Here is a 17,846-nt window from a genome sequence, read left to right as displayed (position 1 = left end):
AATAATATTAAAAGCGTACTATTCTCATTTACATTCACATCATGGAAAGTATGATATTAAGTACAACCGAGTTTATCTTGTCGTCTAGTTTATCCGTTAATTCTGTCACAATCGGAAGATGAGTAAGATCCGGCCTGATAATAAACTCGTATAATTTGATGAAACATAAATCTAGTAAAACATAATCAGCATTTCCGTTGCATCATTATTCTCGAAATCGCAATTCCCTGGTACATGCAATGTGAGAAAAGATAAAATGACGTAGTCTCTTGAAACGTATCGAGCCGCGAAATTAATCTGCTCGAGATGAACTCTGACACCGCAGCGGGAAATTGAAGCGGAACAGGATCCCCCATGCCCTCCTTCACCATGCGCAAGAGGCAGAGAAAAATCTCTATTCTGGTCGGGAGTTTTGTTCGCGTGCCCGCGCGTCCCTTCCACGCGCCATTAATAATAACGCGGCACATCGCTCTTTCCAGGTCGCTCTGTATAAGATCGCGATGCACAGATGAATGAAAGCGTAGAATTGAGTGTCCCGTGCGCTGTGCGCGTGCAGCAGGTTTTTCTGCATGGGTCGCACTCGTTCCTGCCCCATAGCCCTCGTTCTCCCTTCATTGCGACTGCATTTTCCGAGCAGGCGGGTGCGCGTTTTTGTTAATCCCTCTCCATTGAACTCGAATATTTGGCGTTATCCCGTAAAATCGACTCTGAGTCTCTGAGTTTTTATTTTCAAGATTACTGAGAAATTTTCTATCGAATATACAATAAAAGACGTGCGGCAAATAGCCTTTTTATTAAATAATTCTTTTTTTCCAATATATTTTTAATTTGGACATTAATTTAACTTTGTTTATTATTAAAGAAAGTGGCAAATAATAATCTGTATAACAATAATTTTTTTAATTAAGAGTAACGAGAGATTTTTCTCGAGCCAGTAAAAATTATCTAAACTTTTCGCGAAATAAAGGACTTGGATCGATGCTACGATGCAGTTTGTAGCATCCCGACGTCGAGTGCGCGTTGGTTTATTATTTCAATTGTTCGCTCGGCCTTCCAACCCTCTCTTCGTGAGTTCCTTTCGTTCCTCGTGTCAGGATTCGTCAGGCTCTGTCAAAACGGCGGCGGTGCCTGTCAAAGGGGCCCGAATACAGACCGATTCTCTCTGATCTCTCTTTGTTTCCGTGCATCGCATCGTTCCACTTTTTTCCCTCTTTTCTTCTATTTCATATCCGATCCCAACAAGGGAGAGGATTGTTGTGCGCTCCTGCATTGTTACTGTTTGTTTGCTCCGCGTATCGAGAACTCGTTCCCGACTGAGCGTTTCCATCTCGCAAAATTGCGAATCACAGCGATCGCGCGATGTTGACGAACGCGGCAATTAGTTTTTATCAATCGATTCGACACCTGCATCACTCCTCGTTACCTACTCGTTCAATCATGCTGATGAAAATAGGTTTACGCGCTTCATGGTGATTTTACAACGTGTGCACGGCGCGAGTTTGCAAGGTAGAATATAAGAATATTACGTCGCCCACGTGCTTGCTACGTAACCACGTGGACAGGCTGGATATCGCGCAACTATGTCGTCCAGCGCAATGCTTACGTTATGTTTGGCTGCGCAACTATCGCCATTGTATTTCCGTTCTTTTCCTCCCTTTCTTCCATAACCGAGTCGACGACTTCTTCTGACGTGTTTCTCGGTGACCATTATTAGCGCGTGCTAAGAGAAAGAATATTATTATCATATTAATGATCACTTTGTTCGCACCGGTCATATCGTGTACATCTTTAACGCCGTAATAATGATATCTAGCTCACGTGCAACTATGTGAGCTCTTCATATGGAAATATTGCACATGTAATATTCACGTTATAAAATATTAGCTACGTACATACAGTTTTCTATCAAGAACTCCCTGACTGACATTTTCTCTCTCGTGTCCTTTCTCATGTCTTATTAAAAGTCTCTGACGGAGTCTGACTGTATAATTAAATGTAATCGATCTAGCAGAGATAAAATTTCCCGTCTAAATTAATGTCTTAAGTGCGCGACGTAGCGCGTGATATCTTCTTGTTAACACGGAGGCTAATATTTTTTCTAGAATCGTGTTTATTCAACGTGAATCCGTTTGCGCACTGATTAATATCCGACACGACCTGTTTCACCCACTGCATTTCTCTCCTCGTGGAAAGTTTTTCTTTCATTCTCGTCTCTCGTTTAACCCGTCTAATTTATATTTATATTTATATTTATATTTATTAAACGGGAAAAACCCTCTAGTATACAGTAGATTACAAGAGAAAATGAGAAAAAAAAATGTCGAACATCCATTTACACCTTTTATCTTCAACGAGGATTCGTACTGATTTAATTCCGTGGATTCGATTTGGGAATTATTCTTGTGTCGATCCATCTGTGACGATAAGAACTACCGCGGCGTAACATTCTTTCCCACGTACCTGTGACAAATTTATTTGGCGACTTGTAACTGTTTATGTAATTTTACGAGATTAGACCTTAATATGCGCGACGTGCGACGAAACATACGGGCCTCGAGATAGCGAGGTGCATGACACCGCGGAAACGGGACAGATCGGGACGCGAATGGATTTGCACGAGTAGGTGAGTAGGTAGGTAGGTAGGTAGGTAGGTAGGCAGGTAGATGGTAGATACGTAGATAGATGACTGAACAGACCGCGCCACGTGTAGGTAGATGCACCGCAACGTGCAACAGCCACGTTAACGGGTGCACTATTCATTCCGAAACGAATGCACAGGATGCTACTATCGAACAAAATAATACATCACGCGCTACGGTCAATCTTCGGTCGAAGTGTGAAATCGCACAAGTAGAACTAGCAGTAGATGTCGGTAAGAAATAAAAAAAAGTTCGATAATCGCAAGTGATTATTAAATTTAGTCAAGGCGTGTCGAGTGAGATAATATGAATTTTCGCGCGAATCGTAGGTTGGATACAGGCAATATTTCCAAAATTCAATATTATAAAATTAAGTACGACGTAATGAATAATGATAAAAGAATTAAATTTGAAATTGCAACACGTAAAATTAATAAAGCGGAAATACAGAATTGCAATAAAGTAATATGACGCAAATGAGGTAATAACGTGAATAAAAATAAGTATAGTTCTTATTTCTATAATAATAATAATGCTATTATGCTTTTTAAATTCGCACTCATTGCTTTTAATGTTTTGTAGATATAATAACGGTTATTTTTGTAGTAGGGAAGCCATTTTATATTTCATTTAATATTAATTATTACTATATTTCATTTATATTATATTTCAATTATTATATTTCATTTAATATTAATATCTAACAGATAACAGTTGTTTATGTCAAACTTTGCGTGTAAGCAACTAAAATCCGATTAAATGAACGCGACAACACATTCCCGAGGACCCATTACTAAGGACCTATTGCCGCTATAAAGTGTCCCGTGATTATTGACGTTTCGTGCGCTCTCGTGAAACTCTGGAACAATGGCAATCAGACCGAAGAGGCCGCATTGTTGTCGGCGTGGTTCATGAGCTGATGGCCCATATGGTCGAGTACCACCAGGTATGTGATACCCGTCGCATTATGGCACTCGTTCGGAATCACCGGCGAATCTGTCGTCAGTAAATCACCGCTGTGACGCCCCTAACGTATATGCACCGCTCATTTCCGACACCGATACCGATCTTTCCACGTATCCGAATTTCTCCACTTTCACTGGTCGACAATCCGTCCATCGCTAGTGCAGTAAAGATACCCTCATCGTGTTTCTATTCACGTTGCATCTTCCAGCACGTGTCCGTGCTGACGATAAGATATCATGTGTCTAAAATTATCAATCCTTATTCAGATGGAAAATTTTATTTTCGTTAGATCGATTACATTTAATTATGTAACCAGACTCCGTACCCCGTATAGATTTCATGCTTTAATAAATAAAATTCAGAGCGGGTCTGTAATAAGCGCGAAAAATAGATTGTATGTGGCTAAGATTATACAGCCTCCAACCTTCTCCTTGATATTTAATTTAATTCTCGATTTCTTATTCATAATATTCCGGCTCATTTTACGAGAGATATAATTTATAAGTATATTGCATTTCTATTAAATATTGCAGAGCTCTTGCTTCGCTGTTATTTATATATAGATTAAATTCTAACGAGTCAAAACGCAATCTAATACTCAATGTATTCAGCCAACGCTTCTTCCACGTTTGCGTCCCACGGGATTTTGCTGACAAAGGCGCGAATACCGTTAACCATTCGTTTTATGTATTCACTTCAATCGAAGCTGCTCATGTCAAACTCGAAGATCTTGCGAGCGATCCACCGCGCTCATTTGTTCTCACAGTTTGACCATTAAATTGGTCATTTTTAAAGTACCACTGCTCCGTCATAAAGTAAGACGTTGCGATGAGGTGATTGTTTATCAAGTTGTAAGCCTTGCACCATCTGAAAATTACGAAAGAAGATCAGAGAAGGGAAGATGTACTATTTTCGAGAATTACAAAAATAATATTTTATATTTATTTTCGCAACTTTTCGAACATCTCTCTTTCACTAGAACGCCCAAGCGTTTTAACACAAGTCCCGCGATATCCCGCGATTCGTGTATGTAAAATGTATTTAAAAAAAAGGGAAAAAGGAGACTACCCGACCTTGGGTCTCGGCCGGTGAGAATGGCCGCCGCGTCCACCATGACCGCGGGCAACAAGTGGAACAGCCACATGAAGATCTTGTGCACCCATAGTCTACTGTTCCAAAACATGCACTGCAGCCGTATGTCTTTCACACCCGGTACCTTCAATCCGTGAGTGTTTTCGGAACGTGTTCCAAGTTATCGGGCTTTGATTCGACGACACATAATTGTATACCGGTACCTTTTCCGTCTGGCACAATGCATGTCTTTTAAATGTCTTTTAGCTTCTTGGTGTTTCTGTCAATAAATAGAATTGTAATCTTTTGAGAATATACACCCACAGAAAAGATTTCTGGACTTAATGCTATTACTCTTTAATCTATCATAAAATAAGATCGCTATAGCGACAATCATATTTATTATTGAAAAGAAGCATATTTTAATCTTGAATAGAAAATTCGAAAATCTCGATTCAAATAATCTTCGTGCTATCTCATTCATTTTCTCAGAAGGATTTAGATACAAATTTCTAGCAAGTTCAAAATATTCTTGATTTCAGAATATTGTGAGATCTAAAAGACATCTTATTCTATTCTTCTGAGAGAATTTGTAGAATCTGCACAAAACGGCCAATATTTATGTGTTGCAATCGAAAATCGGGAAAGTGTTTCTGTTATTTACAATGAATAAGTGCAAAAGATATGGAAATGTCTTATCTCGAATCTTATTTCTCAAGTAAGTATATCGTATATACTTACTTACATTTCCATATCTTTTAATATTTCTTGTAGAGTATTGCACTTATTCATTGTAAATCTTTCCCGATTTTCGATTGCAACACATAAATATTGGCCGTTTTATCGGAATAAAGGACGCAGAAGCGCCGAGTCGACGAGCGACTGTGAGAAAATGATGCGTCGACATCGACAAAGCCTACTATAAAGTGGCGCTAATATCAAATTATTCTACATACAAGAATATATGAGCATAAATTTGTATATGTTACTCTTGTCTCGAGACAGTAAGACAATCTTATTTAATTCGAGAGAGAAGAATAGAAATTACTGATTTAAATTAAAAATTGTTTTATTTTCATATTTTTTATACTTGTAATACGATTAAATTAGTCAAGAATATTTTTCGTCTTGTTATCAGAAATCCTTTCTGAGGGTGTAGTCTAGGATATCGATTGTGAGAACATGACGCATTGGATTTCCCCGTGAATAATGTACTTAATAATTAACATACATGATTATGTACTTGTATTGAATTAATATACAGCTAGACAGCTAAAGTACCGTATTACGATATTTATAAGTTATGCGTTTTTCCTAATTCGGACGTTAAAGGTATTTTATTCTATTAAATTGTTTACTTGTTAAATTATTTAGTGTATTAGATCGCGTTAGATACATTATATTTTCCGTTTTATCTACGTCATCCTCATTAACGTCATCGACTGCTATTCCTCCGTCGCATTAATGGAAATGGTATTAGTAAGTAGGTGGATTAATGAGTTCACCTCGTGTTGGTCTGCCAGGCGGCGGCGATCAAGCTTGACGTCACGTAATCGGCCGGTACGAAGTCGGGCTTTTTGCGCTGTGGCAATGTATCGTGCGCAATAAGCCGAGGCTCAAGCCGACCAGCAGACCAATGGGCCCGTACACGCTGTCGGCCCAACCCATGATCGGCTCCTTCCATGTCGAAGTCACGATAGATGGTCGTACGATGCACACCGGCATCCCCTTGCCGAGTATCGCAACACCGTGTCCTCGGCGATCGCTTTCGTAAACGTGAACGTGTTGGGCCATTCGCCGATCAACCTGTCCGAGAATGGAATCTCGTGAAAAATGAAGCGGTCGCGAAAGATGCGCGTGTAAAAGGAACGTTTCCAGAAATGTTCTTCTTTTTTCTTCTTGTTGGCGGATAATGTACGATTCAAACAGTATAAAAGTGAAATGGATCGAAAGAAGCACATTACAATTAGATTAAATTAAACTCGATACTAAAAACACTTTATACATATATATATATATATATATATATATATATATATATACTACGTCTACTTGTTGAGATTCTTTTGTCTAATTTCGCATATCGTTCATCTACTCTTATTTTTGACTAGTCATTGCAGTTATTGGAAATTCTTGCACTGTGAAGATCTCGTAATTTTCGACGTCAATCTTACCAGTGCTAAACTTCTACTGCGAAGTATATGCATTTCGTGAGAATATCAAATGAATTCTATCATGAATAATGTATTCAAACTTGAAGAAAAGAAAAGAATGTGAAGGTTAGCAAGTTAAATTAAGCAAACGATTAAAAACTCATTAAAAATGCGCCGTAAAAAATGCCTACATGGGTGAGGTAACTTGACATTTTACAATCAATCAAATATTGATGTTTATCACAATCTTATCGGCTATTTCATTTCATTACGATTAACATAATTTCTAGAAACGGTTACAAAGTAACCGTCATACTATAATTATAAGAGAATAAATTATTGTTCTAAATTATTATAAACTATATATTGCATATTTCCATTCATTTATTTAACATATGATAACACAGGTAAAATTATTTAACGCAATTAATATTATTTAACATAGTTAAATTTATCTTTACCGCGCGTAAAATATTTTCCCTTTCTGCATAAAATATGTAACGATAAACCAGTTCGTAAAATATATACTAAGTAAAAATTGAAAATAGCCATTAAACATAAAATATTATCTTGTTCCTAAGATTATACATACATATATGGAATCGTCAAAAAATTATAATGAATAAGAAATGTTTAAATTTATATCCATCGCGAATGCGCGTGCATTCGAAAACACTGAAATTGAAAATTAATCCGGATATTCATATAAATCTCTTCAGTATACGATTCCAAGAGGCACCCAGACTGTGCACGATATGGTGTCTACGAAATACATTCGCGTAGTCTCGCGTGAAGTAACATGAAGCTAGAAGAAGAAGAAGAAGAAGAAGCGTAGGTGCGCTATAAAGGTGTACCCGATGTTCGAAGGTAGATAAATGCTGAGATAAAGAAAAAGACCGGGAAGGAAAAGTATGCGACAGTAAGTCGGGGAGCGGAGGAGGAACGAAGTAGGCGAGATTCAAGTAGTAGCTTGAGGAGGGTGAGAGAAAGAGAGGAGAAAGAGAGAGAGAAGGAGAGAGAGAGGGAGGATGGGAAGGGGTAGAGAGCAGGGGCATGTTACTATCCTCAGGGCCCCGGCTACTCGATCTCTCTATCCCCTCCAGCAACGCAATCCAGTGTGTCTCCCTTACCCCCTCCGACGAGCTTCGCCGGGGTCCTACGATGCGTTGGGGGGTGCGTACGTGACGCGTGCTTCCTCGTGTTCTCATACTCGTTTCGTCGGGCCGCTCGTGCGCACGTGTTCTGCCGATCTCTCCCTCTCGAGACTATCGAGACGAGGATATCGGTTGTGCTACTCGCGACGTACTCTTTCGATACGTGATATTTGTCATGCCGATTTGCAGTATCAATCGGTAAAATGCAGTGTGAAAATTGAAGATAGTGCGTGATTCCGCAAGTTCTGCTGATGAAGCGGATTTTACGCTCACGACGCAATCTTTTTTGGCAGGTGCGTCGACGCGACCAGTGCGGTTGCGTAGTGCTATCTTTGACTGACAATGGTATCGGTTACTCGTGAAAATCTTGCGAAAGGCTTCATCACGTGTAAATTAGTTTTCTTGAAGTACATTTGAACGCAATATTGTGCTTGATTTTCGGGAATCGTGGTGCTTTCTCACTGTAAGTGCATTTTAATCACACCGATTCAATGTTCGTTCGCGCATACAGTGCCGATCTTGACTGGAAATCCGCGGGTTTCCTTCTACGTCGATTCCTCGCGCGTGAACAAAGACGGTGATAACAGTGCCAATCACACCAAACAATGTTGATTGCCGTTGCTTTCGATTACCACGATTTTTCAATTTCCCTCTTTGTCATTATTAACAAGTTATCGAATGCTAATTGATCAACCGTTGTCACGTTCATTGATAGCATTCGATCTCGATTGCGAGCCGATTCGTATACGTGCGAACCAAAGGTCTACGCTCGACAGAGAGTCGCTTCCCGCAAAAAATCAAAGCGATACAAGAACGGCAGATAATAGCGCTGACTTCTCTCACGGAGGATTACTCGGCTCTCTCAAGTCAATTGCGAGTGTAACATAATCTTGCGTAAATTTCGCCTGCATTTATTCACTCGTTGGAAATCCAGTTTGTTCACTACTTTTTGTGATTTTGGATTCTCGTGTCCTTGTGTGTTGGTATCGATCATTGCTGGAATTCGATTGTCGAGCAGTTGAACGTTAAAATTTGAGTTTTCTTGCGAATTTCTGATTTCCAGTGCAAGTCGTTCAACAGAAATGTTCTTATGTCTTACGAGCTTAATTCTCGAATGTTTTCGGCGTACTAAAATGTGATTTATATCGAGTAATAGAAAAGTTATTTTTACCTATTATTCGAACATCCTTTTTTTTCTATGGTTGACTTTGAAACGAATGGAAATTCTCTACTCATTTTCTGCGGTGTACCTGCGTTGTACCTTGCTGTTCTTTATACCTGTGTTTGATTTATCTCAGACTTGAGAATTTTCTTTGTGTATCTGTTATGAAGGAGTTTCACCATCTGTTTCCCTAGAAACAGATGTCTGAAAAGCACCACAATTTGGTGAAGACTCACAAAGAATATGTTAAAACGCATATTGCACTTTTTCTACTATTTGGCATAAAGATTAAGAGTTTGCAAGATTAAATAATTTTACTTCTCGCTCGATGTAAACCACATGAGTACGTCGCAAGTTGAAAACTCTCGAAATATTAACTAGTAAAGATAAAGATATTTTTTTAAATAATTTCGTATTAATAATATCGACTAGAGTTTGACTCTTGATTTAAGATCTTGTGACTTTAAAAAAGGAAAGACAAAAAGAAAGAAGTTATTTATTATTGTTGACAATAAATCGACTCACACGATTTTAGTCAATAGGATCAAAGTACACGGTACTTATCAAGCTTCGCTATAAATTCAAAAGCAAGTAGCAAGTAGACTTCCTTGACCAAAACAAATTGCTATGTCGATCGGATCGAAGCCTCGCAAGAGATCTATCAGCATATCTATCGTGATATCGATCCCCGTGCTTCTTATCGATCTACGCGCGCCAAAAGTACACGAGAATCCATCCAGCGAGTGACGTTGCGCATTCATCGAAAGAACGCTTTCGGGCCCGCGGGCCGCACGTACGAGGAGGACGTTCTTATCTCGATAATGGTTATCGAATAGACGAGAGGCGAACCGAAGACTCGAGCCGAGCGCAAGAAGAGGAGAGGGAGGAAGAGGAGGACCGCAAGAATCATCGTGCCGCGCGGAGGGTGACCTCGAGATAAGGGAGGACAGCAACGGGGAGGAGCTCGTCGATTGTAAATCATATTCACCCGCGCGCCGCAACTTGGAAAAATCGGCTGAGCCGGACGAAATAATTATTGTGCGCGTCTCTTCTTTCCTTTCCGCGTGTACCACGCGCGCGGGGGTGGACGAGGGAGAAGGTGGATTAATCGCGCTATGCCGATCGCGAAGTGAGTCGAATGCGAGGTCCGCCACATCGTCGTCCTCGTGGGGCGAAGGACGCGTCCGTGGTGCAAAGTGATCAGCAAGGAGTCGTCGCGGCGATCACTCGTCGCCAAGGAACAACAGCACCGGGATCAGCAATAGGTGATCGGAGAGCGAGATCGTTTGTCTGGATGCCAGTTCTCGAAGGTGGAGTGCGCAAAAGAGCCGTGCGCAAAATGCGGATGAGGATTTGCGCCGCGACCAAGGAGTCCTACACACTCCTCTCGAAGAAACGGTAAAGCTTTTCTGTCTAATCTCATTTTCGCGATGCGCTAAGCTTGTTATGAAGTTTCGTGCTCCAAACGACATCCATCACGGAGGGAAGAAAAATCGGATTTTAATTTAGAACTCACGTTTGAACTCTTGAACTGTGCCGTCACTGGCAGACGGTCGGTTAATTGAAAACAAAAAGAGTTCATCGAACCCATTCTATTCTGATTAAGGTATTTTGAAAGCTATATCATTCTGCGATAAGACAGCTGCTTTGAACAATTAATTATTAGGATATAAATATATATGAAATATAAATCATTCTTCTTGGTCATTAAGAGTAGAATTTAAAATTGGGATATTTTTGAGGAACGAACAGTTTTATAATATAAATATTAAAAATTTATTTGCTATATTTACTCTTACGATAATGAATATTTATTATAATTATAATTAAACCCAAAACATTGTGTTGTAAATCCAATGAGATTATATCGATAGCTCCTTGGTTTATCGCAACTATTACAAACTATATGCAATTTCTCTTGCTCGCAACTTTTTAATAGAGAAAATAATTGAAGTACTAATAGAATCTTCACGTCTGATTGCACGTGGTATCTTGCGGCGCAGATGAAGCGAGTCGTACACGTGCACTCGGCTTCCGCATTTTGCGGCAAACTCCGTCGCATTTTCACCGGGTCCCATATTCTGGCCTGTATATTTACGACATTAAACATATATATACATATCCGTGTTTCGCATTTCCGTCAAACGACGTTCAATCTCGTTTCAGCGATTCGCTAAAGTCGCGCGGTGCATCGGCGCATGGTTACAGTTAAGGCGCACGATCGTCGTACGAAAGCGGAAAGAAGACCGGGAGGCACGAGGGCGGGGGCCGGAGTCGATCAAACCCGTAATCACAATTTACGGACGAAATATTTATGGACTGTCATTTTGTAAATTACCGCGAGATTACGGCTCGTTACACGGCTGCACTCGCGCGCACAATATCGAGAGTGAGGCAGAGAGAAAACAGAGAAAGAGAGAAAAAGACTGTCCAGTCGGGACGTGTAACGGGTATGCTCTAACTTTTAACGACGCTGCGTTCTCTTCACGTACGGGAAGAATGCCAATGCGAGTGTGCACCTTGCCTGAAGCGAAATTTCACGATCCACCGCGAATACGCCAAAATTGCATTTCGGTGTACGCTGTTGATGCTGCGGAAGCGCACATTTCACATACCGAGTTTTCTCGATGCCTCGCTTTTCGTCGCTCGTCTAAACAGCACTATACATGCGCAACATTACGGTATTCAAACCCAGAAATTGAAAGACAATCATTTTGGAATGTCGTATATATTTCTATGATATATAAATGAATGTCTACCGACTTACACCGACTTTTTTCTTACATCATTAAGGGGGGAGCCTGCTTTAGAACGCTGAAAATAAGGTATATTTTACGAATTGTTTTTGGAGAAACTATACAGCGGATCATTATAAAACTTTGATGCATTTATTAGTACATGTTTAAAGATAAAAAAAATTATTTTTTGATTTGAATATATCGCTTGTAGAGGTCGTCCTGGAGAAATCTTAGTGCAGCCGCGTCGCCGGCATTGCAAATTGCTGAGCATTCTCCTGCCTCCAAATTTCGTCTAAACTGAAAAATTGAAATATCTTCTCGTTATTTATGAATGCCCATCGTCGATGAACCAAAGAGAGAAGAAAAAAGTTGAAAAGTGCCAAAATGGTGGAGCTTAGAACACAAAAGTACGATTTTTAGGCAAAGGTTTTGAACTTTTTCATGCAAAAATAATTGTTTAACTTAATGTTTTTATGAATATTAAAGGTTCATCGACGATGGGAATTCATAAATAACAAGAAAATATTTCAATTTTTCAGTTTGGATGAAATTTGGAGGCAGGAGAATGCTCACGAATTTACAATGCCGGCTGCACTAAGATGCCTCCAGGACGACCTCTACAGGCGATATATTCAAATAAAAAAATAATTTTTTTTTATCTTTAAACATGTACTAATAAATGCATCAAAGTTTTATAATGATCCGCTGTATAGTTTCTCCAAAAAAATTCGTAAAATTATACCTTATTTTCAACGTTCTGAAGCAGGCTCCCCCCTTAAACCATTAAATTCTGACATTGCGCTTTTTATTAATTCTCTGTCTAACAGCTATTACTCAACTTTTTGTTTTATACGTATAATTGAACGACTGAATATGAATCGTAACTTTGCGATATTATTTTCCATACAAATCACAGACGCTCGTATAATCACATTTAGAGAAAAAATATCTAGGATACCGAATGAACGAAATGATCGATATTCCATCAAGTTCCTTCGGCCATATACGATCGATTTATGCGCGGCTTCGACTCGGCTAATTTGCCTGGGGATAGGAATAACTATGAATAACTATGGATAGGAATAACTAACTCGATCTTTAAAACGTGCGATGAAAATAAATTCAACGCGAGCATACAAGTCGCGGACAACTGTCCTCCGATTGTAACATTGGCATAATCGGTTCGGTCGAAAATCGGCCGTCGTTTAAGCCATTATGTCCATAAGGCGTCGACGGGGTGAGATACACGTATGTAAGCCGTCGTGTTCACCGCCAGCGGAATTATAATAATTCCGTCACGCGTCGTCATAAATATTCATTCGCACGTAGTCATGTACTTCGACTATTTACACAGCAACGTATGGAGGATCCTAAACAACCCTTCTTCTCCCTTCCAGAGAAGATTTTTGGTATCCGATTACGCGTGCGGCCAATCCGCTGATATGTATACCGGGGATGGATAACGAGTAGAAACTTTCCGCGCGTTTATTTCGTAGGCGATTAAATGTTTTACAGCTGTTCGTCGGCGAGAATGAATTATTGTCCTTTTTATCATTAAGACCAACGCGAACGAACTCGAAAAGACCCCACGGGAAAATATTTCTTCGGGAACGAGCGAGGGAGAAATAGATAAATAAAAGAAATTTGATTAATTTAATATTATCTGATAAATCACGTAGGTTATATTTTTTGCGAGTTTATTTTAAAGTACGAAATTCGTATAAATATTAGCTAAACTTAAATCTTCATCAATCTCACTATTATAACGAAGGGAAAATACATGAATGCATGTGTTGCAACATAATAGGGAGAATTAAGCAATGCATGTGTTGAATGTTAAATCGTGAAATCGAGAGATGTCGAGACCATGACGTTGTCGCTTTTAATACTGATTTAGTATCGGTAAGGGGATCCGAGGATGAGATTGATAAAAAGGGTGATCCCCGGGGGATGAGCAGGTAAAAAGGGCAAGCGCCGCTGATCCGACGTGACATCGCTCGGATGCAAGTTTCGAAAACAATCTCGCATCGAATATTTATCATCTGGGGAACAGAAGAGACAAAGTTAGATACGAGAGATGCGATATACGTTACAAATTCTACATTTTCTCAATTCGGTTTGTTCCGGAAACTTATGCGTTTGTTTGAAATAGAGTTCTATCATTTTTATATATTGGGTCATTAAGTATGAAACTTTACAAATAGAACATAAACTTTTGCATTTTTTGGCACATGGACATGATTTATTTTCAATCGAAGTATGCGCCAATATTATCTACACACTTCTGCCATTTTAGTGGTAGTTGGTCTATGCCTCTACTATAGAAGCCAGGAGTACGGGAATCGATGAAGTCGCGGAAGGCTGTTTCGACTGCCTATTGAGAATTGAAGAATTTTCCCGCCAACAAGTTGTCCAAATTTCGGAAGAAGTGATAGTCGGTAGGTGATAGATCTGGTGAATATGGTGGATGATGGAGAGTTTCCAATTCCAACTCCTGTAGCTTTGCCCACGGTCAGTCGTGCAGTGTGCGGTCGAGCATTATCATGCAACAGGATTGGCATTGACCGGTTGACCAATTTCGGTTGTTTAATAGCAAGTTGTTGCATCATTTCGTCCAGTTGCTTGCAATATACTTCAGCCGTTATCGATGTACCAGGTTTCATAAAGTTGTAGTAGATAACCCTGACCTGGACCACCAAACAGTCACCATAAGCTTCTTCTGTGTAATGTTGGGTTTCGCGTGATGTCTCGGTGGTTCATCAGCGTTCAACCACTGATGTGAGCGTTTACGATTGTCGTAGAGTATTCACTTTTCATCGCAGGTCACAATTCGATTAAAAAAAGATTCATTTTTGTGACGGGAAAGCAAAGAAAGGGAAGCCTCTAGACGTTGCGCCTGCTGCGCATCGGTCAATTCGTGCGGGACCCATTTGTCCAACTTCTTTATCTTACCAATTGCAGCTAAATGAACCAATATGGTGGGTATGGAAACATTGAATATCGATGCCAATTCACGTGTACTTTGAGATGGATCGGACTCTACTACGGCTCTCAAGTGATCATTATCCACCTTCGTCTTTGGTCTTCCACGTGGCTCATTAGCGAGGCTGAAATCTCCATCTCTGAAGTTTTTGAACCAATTGCCCACCGTTGCTTTAGTAGTTGAACCTTCACCAAATACAGCGTTGATATTACGAGCTGTCTCCGACACTGTGGTTCCACGGCGGAACTCATGTTCATAAATCACACGAATTTTGGACTTTTCCATAGTTCTATAAAAAAGAATCCACCAATAAAACTAATGAAGATATTTGAACAAACAAATATGACATTTGAAGAGCGAACATACATCTATCACACTAACCTAACCTGATACTGACGTCTGGCGCCAAATTTGAGATAACAAATGTTAAAGATGTCGCTTTTACATTTGTAAAGTTTCATACTTAATGACCCAATATGTATAAAAATGTTACGAGCTTTATGGTCCTCGTATATATTATTCTTGCTTGTTTCGCCGAGGGTGTAATAGGCGTGTCCCATAAAGTGAAATTAATTCCTGTTTTACGGAGAGTGTTAAATCTAAGTTTACGACTCAGAGTACATGATGAGTATCTTATCTCTTCACCTTCTCTCTCTATATCGAAGTGCAGCATCTCGTACATGTGTATCCGAACAGGGCCACCGGGGCACTGCCCCCGGCGTACATAAACGCGATCCTGGCATCGTGATTCGCGCGACAGATAATTCGCGCCTCGTGCATTTTTTATTTCACGCTTCATTTATCCCTGAATAGCTTCGATTGCCTGGCTCGTGTCGCGTTCCGGCGTTTGAGATTGCGCTCGCGAACACTTCCCCGACGGATGCCCGCCTGGATGCAGGAGATGCGAGGAGAAACGCGCGTCACGTACAGGGTGTCCCGCATCCACCACGCATTCCTTTTTAAGGGGGCTCGTCGATCAATTTGGACCCGGTTCCGAACTTTTCGGCTTAACGAAAATCGAGTAGCAGGCATTCGATCTGAAACTTGATTTAAGATGTCCACGCTGCACGTTAAGTCGCATCAGTCGTTTGCGAGATCAAAGCTCTCGAGAAAAGATAAGTAGATTTCTTTACAAATTTTTCGCAAAGCGGATTCCTCCCGAGATCGACCTCGCGATCTTTACAGCGAAGATAGCGAGACAGATACGACACACCCCGTATATTAACACGTTAGTCAAGAACAAGTAACCGTGTGTTCGCGATATCTCCGACTGTCGGTTCTCCTCTCCTCCCTATCGTCTCGCTTGCTCACCCTCTTCTTCCGTCTCATCCACGTACGCGTTCGCGCGTGTTGCAGCTGCCACGCTGCAGTCTACGCGTGTCGTCGTCTCCTCTTCTCCTTTTTCCTTAGCTTTTTCTTCCTTCTCCTCCCCCTCCTCCTCCTCTTCCTCCCCTTCTCCAAGATCTCTCTAATAAATGAATCGACGTACTGTATCTACGCTCGTTAAACTGTAGAGCAGCCACCAGTAGCGACCGTATTAGCGTATATGCTCTGGACCGTATTAGCGCGACACACTTGTCGCTATCTTAATTATTTTAATCGCGCCCACGAAGCGTGTCTAGAAATGTTGTAGATCTGCGCTTTTACGTTAATTATCTTTATATTCGTAAGATTACTTTCGTTCTCTCTCGGAGTAATCAATTCGATTACTTTTGTAATATGCAATTATCGTGAATAACGCTTAGTTAATTACCGTTACAAGTGTCTTGCTAATTATCTTTTTAAATTGCTCATCCGATTATCATTTTCACAGATGAGGAAGTAGAAATATAAAAGATAAATAAGTACAAATATATTTTTAGAGAAATTAATAGCATGTTTATTTATACTGACAATTAAAAGTAGTTAGGAGCTGAGTGATAAAAACTTGACGCTTAAAAATTATGCACATGCACAGTTGCGAAGATGTCCGACAGGGAAGTTGTTAATACCGTGAATATCGCGGCGGATTTGCGATTGAACGAGCCCTTCTCACTCCCCGGTGAAAGAATTATGTCGTTAACGGTTGATTCGCTTGATCTTTTCCGTTTCTTATGCCTCGCCGACGTTTTGCTCGGAGAATTATCGGATCATCGCGTTGGAGTGGCGAGTACAGTTATGGAAATGAATGGCCAGTCACACAGCGGCTTAAACATGACTTATGGATGCTAGAACGATAGTTCTTTCGAGGAATACTTGTCCGACATCGCCGGCAATACTGTCGCACGATAGATACAAATCAATGGATTACTTTTGGAAAATAGAAATGGAAAAATATTGAATACGAAGCGGCATGTATTTCACGATTTTGTTTTATTTTATTATTTTAGTTTCCAAACGTTACAGCGCAAATCGTAGTCCGAGCAATCACGGTTCACGTGAGAAGTGTGATATCAATACCGTTATCATTAAACTTGAGATACTGAATTTATTCTTGCACATACACTCCGCGATATTAATCTGCGGTTAATTGTTATATATTTTTAAGAAACAGACGAAATTTTAGAATTTTTTAATTATATCGAATAGCGATTAATTGTTTTATAGATTTATAGATTTAGTTATTTTACAAACAGACCTTTTTATAGTTATTCTTGTATTATTAGTATTATTATTCGAAATATTTAATTTGCGTACGTTCCGTTACGTTGCATTACATAAGCTCCGCGAGCATACGGGCATCATCTCGAACCCTTTTCTTCGCTGCAAGGGAACCTTGAGAGCGCACTCGAGAGCACTTGAAAATCCTGAAAGCTCAAACAACACCGCGGATTCCGGGAACGGCGTTGCGGCGACGATATCATCGTCGCTGTTATTACACAATGGGCCATTCTATTTCATTATTCCTCATTTCCGCGAAAGCGAGCGGACTGCGATACCGATAACACGCCGCGGTGTAATAAAGCCAAGAAGGAGAAGCGGGCGTTCTCGCCCGCGAACC

The 17,846-nt window shown here is 40.2% G+C and overlaps 1 protein-coding gene and 1 pseudogene across 5 annotated transcripts in view; one reads left to right on the top strand and one right to left on the bottom strand.

Moving 5' to 3' along the window:
- The window catches only part of LOC105277651 (rap1 GTPase-activating protein 1), a 109,948-nt gene that overhangs the window by 30,612 nt on the left and 61,490 nt on the right, over positions 1-17,846 (top strand). The window contains exon 1 of one of the 5 annotated variants that reach the window (XM_011336164.3): positions 7,247-10,543. The exons of the other annotated variants lie outside the window; for them this stretch is intronic. Coding sequence (XP_011334466.1) covers positions 10,284-10,543 — 260 coding nt within the window. The 5' untranslated portion in view covers positions 7,247-10,283. Of the gene's footprint in view, positions 1-7,246; positions 10,544-17,846 lie in introns of those variants that run through there. 5 annotated transcript variants of the gene reach the window in all.
- On the bottom strand, positions 846-6,698 carry LOC113562278 (annotated as a pseudogene).

The sequence above is a fragment of the Ooceraea biroi genome, chromosome 7 (assembly GCF_003672135.1).
Source record: "Ooceraea biroi isolate clonal line C1 chromosome 7, Obir_v5.4, whole genome shotgun sequence".
NCBI classification, from domain to species: domain Eukaryota; kingdom Metazoa; phylum Arthropoda; class Insecta; order Hymenoptera; family Formicidae; genus Ooceraea; species Ooceraea biroi.
Note: the sequence above shows the minus strand (reverse complement) of the source record. Positions and strands in the feature narration are given on the sequence as shown.